Raw genomic sequence first — 9,409 nt, 5'->3', positions numbered from 1 at the left:
TCCAAAAAAAAAAAAAAAAAAAAAAAAAATCATGAAACTGATATTTCAAGGTAAAAAAAACTTTATTGCTTGCCTTATCAGAAGCCAATGTAACATAAGAAGAATTTTGAACCTGATATTTCTAAGTTTACAAAAAAATTAAAGCTGCTTTTAGCCAAGGACTTTCTCAGATTTTGAGAAAACGAAAATACCTTATCCAAATATTCTGCACAAATTTTCTAGACTGTCTAAGCACATGTGAGGAATAAAAATGAGTAGAAAAGAGGACAATAGACAAGATATTTACAGGCATACATATATTTGACCCGTCAATCCTATTTAGAGCAATTTCAGAAGCTCAGTTTTAAATAGAAAAATATTTTATTTAAATGTACTGTAACAAGGAAAATATGTAACAAACATAAAACAAGCATATCACACGTTGTGCACATGGTGTACATGGAGAAATCAGTAGCAGCATGTAGTGGGCAGCATGCTTATTTGCATTGGCACTTGGTATTTCTTGCTCCACTGTCATACAGCAACTCCGTGCGATGTATACTTATGAATTATAGCCAATCACTAGTCTCCACATCAACTGTGTCTTTGTCAAGTAGGTCGTTCTGTTCTGCAGCCTCCTCCTCGTTTGGATCGTCTCCTGGTGGAAGTGCGGTTTCTTCTGGCAGCTGGACACGCACCTGAACCCAAACATTTACATTGCATTCAGAGAACACAAAATGTTTATCAGGTATAATGTGGAACTGGCATGCAAAATTACCCTTTAAACATAACCTCGAACCTAAAATGATTTCAAATCAAATTCTGATTTGTATCTTGAATGCACTCAATTAAAAAATACAGTAAGTCAACCTTTAACGCTACATTTATGCTGCATAGCAAGAACAAGTATAAAAAAGTATAAAAATAAAAAAAAACAGTACATAGTCACTGCATGTAGGTCTATTTACCCTGACATTTCTCCTCCATGGACAGCGCAACCGGAGGAAAGAAGTGCAAGCCAAGAAACAGCGGCAGGAGAACACAACCTCCACCACTGACATCAGAATCAATGGAAACCATAGAATTAATGTAGTACCCTGGAGAGAAGAATACATTTTTTGTTTCGTTATTTTAGTATTTCCTTTCACTTGCATATTTTGCATCATGTCCCACAGGGCTTCCACTGCTTTTTACCAATGAATTTCCATGACTTTTGTATGACACGTACATGCATTTGAGATTACTGGATTTTTACATTTCATTTTTAATAAGAGAGCAATTTTAGGTAATTAAATATTTTAAAGCTGGGGAAAAAGAAAAAAAGAAAAAAAAAAATTTCCATGACCATGGGAACCCTGGAGCCTCATTTAAAGGTGTTGGTAAAATGATCCTAAATGTTAAAATACAACAATTTCTAAAATGTTCCTAAGAACAATTTATAAATTGTCTGTACACACACAAAATTGCTCCCAAATGCATCCTTCCTTATAAATCACAGTTCATCCTAAATTAGAGAGTAATATTAAAAAGCACAGCAACTCCACCTACAGAATATCCACATAAATAAATTTAAGTACAAATATATATATTTGTTCCTCACTTTTGACATATGATGAAATCCATGGAATTTAGGATCATACAATCATATTTGTGTTTTATAAATAAGGCCCCTGGTTCATACTATGGCTTAAGTTGCTACAGTTTTGGTGACAAATGCATCTCAACTGTAAAAAAAAAGCATATCATTCATTTGTATTTGACTGCACTAGGATCCACCAGACTGGAGAATCACTGACTCACATAGATGCGTGTGGGGTCAAAGGGGCATTCATTTGTGATGCTGTAGTAGGTCATGTTGGCAGGCAGGTCGCAGTGGGCAAACAGAGTGTGTCCTTCCCACATTATGGCCCTCACTGTGGCAACAGTGATTCCCACTGCAGAGGCGGCACCCAAGAGAACAGCCAAGACACTCACAATTAGTAGAAACCAACTCTGCAACAAGGATAAAATGCATTAAGAAATCATTAATATATGAACGCCGTATTTTATTCTATAGAATTTGAAGTGCAAGTTTTGCAGTGGCAGCAAATAAATAGCAAAAACACAAAGAGCGAATGGAATCATTACAAAAAGGACAGTATTGTGTGCTTGTGTCTACTCACCAGCAGCTGGTTTTTCTTGTTCTTTGAGAGAACAATAGCTGAGATTCCACCAATAATTGCCTGTAGGTTATAACATGGTCAGATGTATAAATTACAGTGTGGACTCATTCAGTGGAAAAGGTGAGTTTGCAGTTTTAACTAACACACCTGCTTATTATTAACTGCTTATTAATTTTAACTACTAAGCATTATGCCTCAAACACCACGTCACTCAATCATGATCACAAACAGAAATACATTACACTTTTGTAGACAGACAAACCATAAGTCCTGCCACAAGAGCGATGACATTGGAGATGGGGTAGACGAGTTTCTTGTTCCAGGTGAACACTTTTATGTGTCTGAGCACAGCTCCATGTACCAGTGCCCCCAACAAGAAGTTCACATGACCCACCAGCACCAGCCCCAAACCCATCTTCATCAGGATCTTATCATCCTTCAGACTGCCACAACAAAGACCTACAAGAAACACACACAATATCAACCATAAACACAGAAACAGTGAAACATTGAAGACGAAGGGTCAGACACCAGATAAAAAAAATTAAAAAAAAGAGTCAAGGAATTATGCGCGCCATGAAATCCAGATGAACTTCAGACTACATACAATCATTTTTCATGAGCCATGATTTCACTAAAAGAAAGCTGTTATGAGGTGATGAGGGACTGTCAGATATAATGGAGGAAATAGACAAACACAATGATAATTGTACACACACACACACACAAACACTGTATTGTTTCATCAGGATTTTTTTTTTCACAATTATTTCCTTACACTTAGTTATTTTTCATCATGTCCCACAGGGCTCCCACACTTTTTCCAATGAATTTCCACGACTTGTGCATGATACTTCCATGCATTTGTTACAATTGCATTTTTAAAAAACATTTTAAATAATTCAAAGATCAATTTTAGCTAAAGAAATATTTTAGAGCTAGTAATGAATGAACTAAATTAATTAATAAAATATTTATAATAGAGCTTTTGTGGACTGTGTATTTTCTACCAGGCCATTACATTGAGGGATAACAGTAAGATGAAATCCCCACAGAAATACTCAGTGCATTGCACAATTCAAGTAAGTTTACTTACCATTTTCTAACCCTCAAGTAGTTGTAAACCTGCATGACCTTTTTCTTCTATGGTACAATTACAAAATTTTGGTCGTTGGTTTCAAAGACAAAGGCTTAAAGGGGTCAAACCCGTAAGACCTTCGTTCATCTTCAGAACCCAATTTAAGATATTTTTGATGAAATCTGTTTTTCTTTATTTTTTGCAAAAAAGTGTTCTCGTAGCTTCGTAACATTACAGTTGAACCACTGAAGTCACATGGACTACTTTGACGATCATCTTGGTACTTTTCCGGACCTTGAACGTGGTAGTTCCCTAGCTGTCTATGGGAGGGTCAGAGAGCCCTCATATTTCATCAAAAATATCTTAAATTGTGTTCCGAAGATGAACAAAGGTCTTACGGGTTTGGAACAACATGAGGGTGAGTAATTAATGACAGAATTTTCATTTTTGGGTGAACTAACCCTTTAAGGCTAGTTCCAGACTAAAACGTATGTTTGAGCAGCCTCAACTGAAAATATCTTGCTCTGACATAATCTTAAAATATGTTAGTGTGTTCTGTCTCAAGATGCACACATGCAACGTTTTCTTCTACGGCATTTTTTATGAAAGCTGCTTAAATATCTTAATTTAACTAGGGCCTATAGTCCTGTCTTAAGCCAAGTCCCGTCTGTGAAACCGGGCCATAAATGACAAATAAATGGTGATCGAAAATGTCAATCGTCATCAATAGGGATCAATAGCGATGAAATTCATTAACGACACCGCCATGCAATTAGAAGAGCCAATCGCATTGTTGATATAGGATTAGAAATCGCGCCTTAAGGTTAAAAGAGACAACAGCTTGTTTGTTTACTTTTGTTGAACGCGCGTGACATTACTAATATCACAAAAGACATATATAACAAATACATAGCTGAGATTTAGCTATGTATCTAGCATAAATCCATTAACTCATTAGAGAACTAGATTACATTCAGCGAGACATTTATATGACAGCGAGGGATTTAGGGCAACAAATAATGCTGTGATGTATTATCAAGGTAAACATGACCACACCCAGACCAAGTTCGCGAGCCTGTTCATATACTCCCTCCCACCCCATGAAATGCACACTTTAGTTATGTAAATAAAGTCCAAATCACCCGAATTCACCATCCTGAAGTCCTTCTTTCAGATTAAGTCACAATTAAGGGTTTAAGATGTTCAAGGAGCTTCTCCTCTTACCATGCCTCTCAGGCTGTCTTCCTCCTTCCCGTTCACCTGCATGCATGGCCACTCCCCCGTCCGCTCGCGCACCTTCTTCTTCTTCTTTTGTGTTTAATGGCGGTTGGCAAACCCGCTCGCGCACCTGTCCTGAGTGATCGCCTTTCTTCTTCTTCTCTTAGTTAATGGCGGATTGCAAACAACTTTTAGATGCATACCGCCACCTACTGTACAAGAGTGTGTAACATCATGTCATTTTAAGTGTACTCATATTCTGTTAATTAACCCTGTATCATTAAGGAATTTAAATAATGCTTTCCTGGTTATCCTTATCCTCCCTCCCTCTCCTTCTGTTCCTAGTATCCCCATCAGACTCCACTCCCGCCCTGCCACCTGAACCCTATCTTGAAACACCCGTCTTTCCACGTCATATATTACACAGTGTAGTATGACATGCTCAGAATTTTCTTTAACCCCAGTTACCACAATTCTCATTATTCCTTTTCCCCATTAAAAACAAGGTGCTATTCAGTCCTGTGTGATCCCCTCTCAGTCTTATTAAAATTTCTTCCCGCCTATTCCTTTCTCTATAATTTTTAATGCTAACAGACTTTTGTATTTTATAATATCCCCTTCCTTCCTTGTCTTCCTCCCCCACCATTTCTGCCATATTTCAATACCTTTCTTCTTAACTACTGCTTTTCCCTCACCTTTTCTAAGTGGTATTGGAACTTATATTTCTTTTTGCAATGCCTCTTTTGCTAATTTATCTGCACTTTCATTTCCTTTCACTCCCTCATGTGCTGGCACCCAACAAAACTGAACATCTATACCACCCCTATGTACTCTTAACAAACTGTGATAGAGTTCTATCAGTAAATCTTCTCTGACAGATGTCGTTTACTGAATGCTTTTTATGACAGCTAAGGAGTCTGTGCATAATATCACCCTATCAGGTCTGATCTCTTCAACCCAATGTAATGCAATGATGACTGCTACAATTTCTGCCGTATATACAGATAACTATCAGATAATCTTTTGGAAATATTAATTTTAAATTCTGGGATATGTATTCCAATTCCCACACATTCCTGTTTGTTCTTGGATCAATCTGTATACATTTTGAGATAATTATAATAACTGTTTCTTAGATAAATGCTTGTTTTTCTCCCACTTCCTCCAATCTCCATTCATTTTTCTTTTCCATGATACTAAAATCTGTCTTTGCCTCTGGAAAAAACCATGGTGGAATGTTACTAACTGGGGTGAGCGTAGTGAAATCTAAGGCTTCCATTCATATTCCCTCACGCTCTTTTCTCCGTTCCATCCAAACCCATGCCCCTGAAATTTGGAATACTCCCAACAATCCTGTATTATCTCCTTTGTAGGGTTTTCTTTCCCACTTCCTTTCAATCGTATCCAATATGTTAGTACAAGTTTTTCTCTTCTTATCTTCAGGGGTAACTCACCTGTTTCTATGAGTATTGCGTTAATGGGAGTTGACTTAATAGCTCCAATGCAAACACGTAATGCTCTATACTATAATCTATTAATTTTTTCAAATAATGTTTTTGCTGCTGCACCATAAACTATACAACCATAATCTATTGCTGACCTCATGGAGGCTCTATATGTCAATTAGTGAATGTTTATCTGCACCCCAGTCACAGCTCTTATTAGATTAATAACTTTTTTGCATTTAGTTTCTAAGTGCTTTATGTGTGTTTTCCATGTATATTTACTATCAAACCATAAACCCAGGTACTTAAATTCATTTACTTTCTCCAGTGGCTGCTGATATAATGTTAGCATTTCAACATGACACTTGCGCTTTTTTGTGAACATCATGTAACAGGATTTGCTCGTTGATATCTTAAACCCACACTCATATGACCATTTTTCTACTTTCCCTATTGCCTTCCTTATATTCTCTGTCACGTATGCCACATTCCTTCCTCTCATCCATATGGCCCCATCATCCGCATATAACGCTGATTTGATGTGTTCACCTAAATCTGAAAACATGTCATTTATCATAATGTTGAATAATATCGGGCTGATTGCGCTCCCCTGAGGAATACCATTGTTTACATGAAACTCCATGGAAACCTCTGATCCAACTTTAACTCTAATTCTCCTGTTTGTTAAAAAGTCCATTATCCAATTATACATCCTTCCACCAAAACCCATTCTACTTAGTTTAATAAGCAATCCATCCCTCCACATTTTAATATTACATGTTCAACGGTTTCTATTACCCCACAAAAAGCACATTTACCTGTAATATGTTTACCTATTTTGTATAGTGATGCATTTAGTCCTGTGTGCCCAAATTGTAATCTATTTAAAATCACCTAATCTTTCCTACATCTTCCAAAATTGTATACTTCTTTAACTGATGAATTAATTTAATAATAAAACCTTCCTGTATCAGCTATGTCCCACTTCTTCTGCCACTCTTTTTGAATATTTAATTTTATAATTTATTTAATTTCTTCTCTCCCTAATGGGACTTCAATCTCGATATCCTTTTTTTTTGGTTGCCTTTTTTGCTAACTTATCTGCTATTTCATTTCCATTGATTCCTGTGTGAGCCGGAACCCAACAAAATTTGACATCTATTCTCATACTATTTAGAGATTTTAATGTCATACATATATCATTTAAAATGTCTTCTCTAATGGATTTATATGAAACCAAACTATTTAGCGCTGAAATAGAGTCTGAACATATAATAACTCTATCTGGTCTAACATCTTCTATCCACTATGCAACCATTATTGCAACTAATTCTACTGTATATATTGCTAAATTATTTGATAATCTTTTGAATATGCTTATTTCGAATTCTGGAATAATTATTCCTATACCTGTCACCCCAGATTCTGGTACCTTTGATCCGTCTGTAAATATCTGTAAGTATGAAAAATAATTGTTTTCTTCTTCTTCTTGGTTTTTAACGGCGGCTGGCAACCAACATAAATAGGTGCATTACCGCCACCTTCTGCACCGGAGTGTGGTACAGCGTTGAAGAGTCCTCAACCTACAAAGATTTTATAGCGCCTTTTAATTTATTTTATTTTAATACACCATTCTAGTAATTTCAGACAGATGTAGTTTGTATTTTTTTAAATATACTTTTAAAAAACTTTAAATTTAATAATTTTGTTTTTAATTTACGTGATGTCAGAATGCCGGTCATATTATTGTACAATGTCAAATCCACCTTTAAAAGCAAGGCACAAAACACTTATAAATAGGCCCAAGTGCAAATAGTTACAAATATCAAAATTGTTGCAAAATACATGTTGGTACAAAAAAAAAAAAAGTAAAGTAAAATAAATAAATATTGTTTTACTTTTATATATTTTAGGAATGGTAAATAATTACCGATAACATTTATTAAAGAAAAAACAAAACAAAATAAGGATTAGTTTCATTCACATTTAAGAATGACAAAATGGATATTTACATCTGGAAATGCTGTCTAATTCATTATATATATATATATTTAAACCAAAAGATTTTATGAATTTGTTTTGTTGTGGCTGCATAAAAAACCCAATCACCTGCATTAGTGTAAGTTTGTCTTCAGTCAGTGTTGATCACAATCAGTTGATGAAGTAAATCTGAACACCTGGACTTGATCACCTGACTCTCATTAATGCATTAATCTGTGCAGCATAAACCTCCTCACAGCATGAATTTTAAGGTCTGTGCGACAAAGAAAATTGTTGTGTTAATTATTCTGTGCTGGGTTTTGCTCAGGTAAAAGCTGTGGAATAGGGATGGTGGCTGTTTTTGTCATCTTCTGTTGGACTATAGTGTCTCTAGCGCTGCCTGTTACACCAAACGGGGATGAATTTAATGGGCACTTTACAGCGTACTCCCCAAGAATCATACAAGATGTCTGGCATATTCCTGCCGCTGCAGCACATTTCCTGAATGAAGTTCCTCAGCCTCACAATTTTGATGAATTTGCATCTGTGTTTCCAATGCCATATGATATACAGGCTCTTCTGGACAGAAGAAACCGTTTTTCATTTAGGATCATGAATTGTACATCATTAAAACACTACTTAATTAGACATAGTTAGTGTCTAATGCTGTCTATCTAATGTTTATTTTGCTCTAGCTTCTTGGAGTGGTCCAGCGGATACTAATGTGTTCCACAGAGGAGATCAATTGTATCTGCAGGTGTCTGCCTCACCTGGACCGGGTCAACAGCTTTATGTCCAGTCCTGCCATGCTTCCTCCTCTCCAAACCATGCTGACAAACCTGAAGTCGCCCTTATCATCAACAAAGGGTAGGTCAACACAACAAAGTTATTTCGAAAACACTTGCTCCCTGAAATTTCTTTCGTTTGTTCACCAGATGTGTGGCCTCCAAAGAGTCTTTGGTGAAGTTTGTGATGCAACAGCCTGACCGAGTGAATTTGATTGTTCGTACATCCAATTTGAAGTCTTCTGAGGTGTGCGCCGTACTGGTTAGGATCACTGCAGTCCTGCAAACTGACAGTAGTTTATGTAATGCTCTCCTGTTTGCTTTAGAGTTACATTCATTGCGGAGTCTATCTTACTAATTTGGGTGTCACCCCTACCACTAAATTCTGCAACTACAACAAACTGAAATCCAAGTAAGTGCTTAAATCGCTTATTCTTTAAGTCTTTTTTTCCTAACCGGCTTTTGGAACTTATTTTTTTATTTTTTTCAGATGGGTTGACCTGGGTGGACAATCTTCAGTATGTGATTGTTGTGGGAGAAGGTGCAGAAACTTAATTGAGCGTGTAGAACTGCCTGGTCAGTGTGTGGCTTTTTTCTTTTTCTTTTTCTTTAACTGAGTCTGGGAAATTCATTTCCCGTTTTGTTTCTCAACTTATTTTACCTGCTGCAAAAGTTACTTGTGGAAAAAGTTACCAATATTTCTAGCAAATCCAAAGATGCTTTGCGTTTAAAAAAAAAAAAAAAAAAAAAAAAAAAAAAGCT

General features: G+C 36.2%; 2 protein-coding genes across 3 annotated transcripts in view; one reads left to right on the top strand and one right to left on the bottom strand.

Moving 5' to 3' along the window:
• Nucleotides 1–37: 37 nt before the first annotated feature.
• LOC107721236 (transmembrane protein 54-like) lies at nucleotides 38–4,649 on the bottom strand. Of its 2 annotated transcripts, none has more exons than XM_016529168.1 (6): nucleotides 4,444–4,649; nucleotides 2,404–2,600; nucleotides 2,142–2,201; nucleotides 1,780–1,971; nucleotides 948–1,076; nucleotides 38–677 (listed from the first exon to the last, which is right to left on the bottom strand). In XM_016529168.1, the coding sequence occupies exons 1-6, from the start codon at nucleotides 4,487–4,489 to the stop codon at nucleotides 549–551; spliced, it is 753 nt and encodes a 250-aa protein (XP_016384654.1). In that variant the 5' UTR covers nucleotides 4,490–4,649; the 3' UTR covers nucleotides 38–548. The 2 variants fall into 2 exon arrangements, with proteins under 2 accessions (XP_016384654.1, XP_016384663.1); XM_016529177.1 differs by having other exon boundaries at nucleotides 39–677; nucleotides 4,362–4,649.
• Nucleotides 4,650–8,126: 3,477 nt separating this feature from the next.
• The window catches only part of LOC107721229 (uncharacterized), a 3,146-nt gene continuing 1,863 nt past the window's right edge, over nucleotides 8,127–9,409 (top strand). The window contains exons 1-5 of the mRNA XM_016529157.1: nucleotides 8,127–8,481; nucleotides 8,558–8,729; nucleotides 8,798–8,894; nucleotides 8,974–9,059; nucleotides 9,138–9,223. Of these exons, the coding sequence (XP_016384643.1) occupies nucleotides 8,211–8,481; nucleotides 8,558–8,729; nucleotides 8,798–8,894; nucleotides 8,974–9,059; nucleotides 9,138–9,223 (712 nt within the window). The 5' untranslated portion in view covers nucleotides 8,127–8,210. The remainder of the gene's footprint in view (nucleotides 8,482–8,557; nucleotides 8,730–8,797; nucleotides 8,895–8,973; nucleotides 9,060–9,137; nucleotides 9,224–9,409) is intronic.

The sequence above is a fragment of the Sinocyclocheilus rhinocerous genome, unplaced genomic scaffold, assembly GCF_001515625.1.
Source record: "Sinocyclocheilus rhinocerous isolate Xijiao unplaced genomic scaffold, SAMN03320098_v1.1 scaffold432, whole genome shotgun sequence".
Lineage (NCBI taxonomy): Eukaryota > Metazoa > Chordata > Actinopteri > Cypriniformes > Cyprinidae > Sinocyclocheilus > Sinocyclocheilus rhinocerous.
Note: the sequence above shows the minus strand (reverse complement) of the source record. Positions and strands in the feature narration are given on the sequence as shown.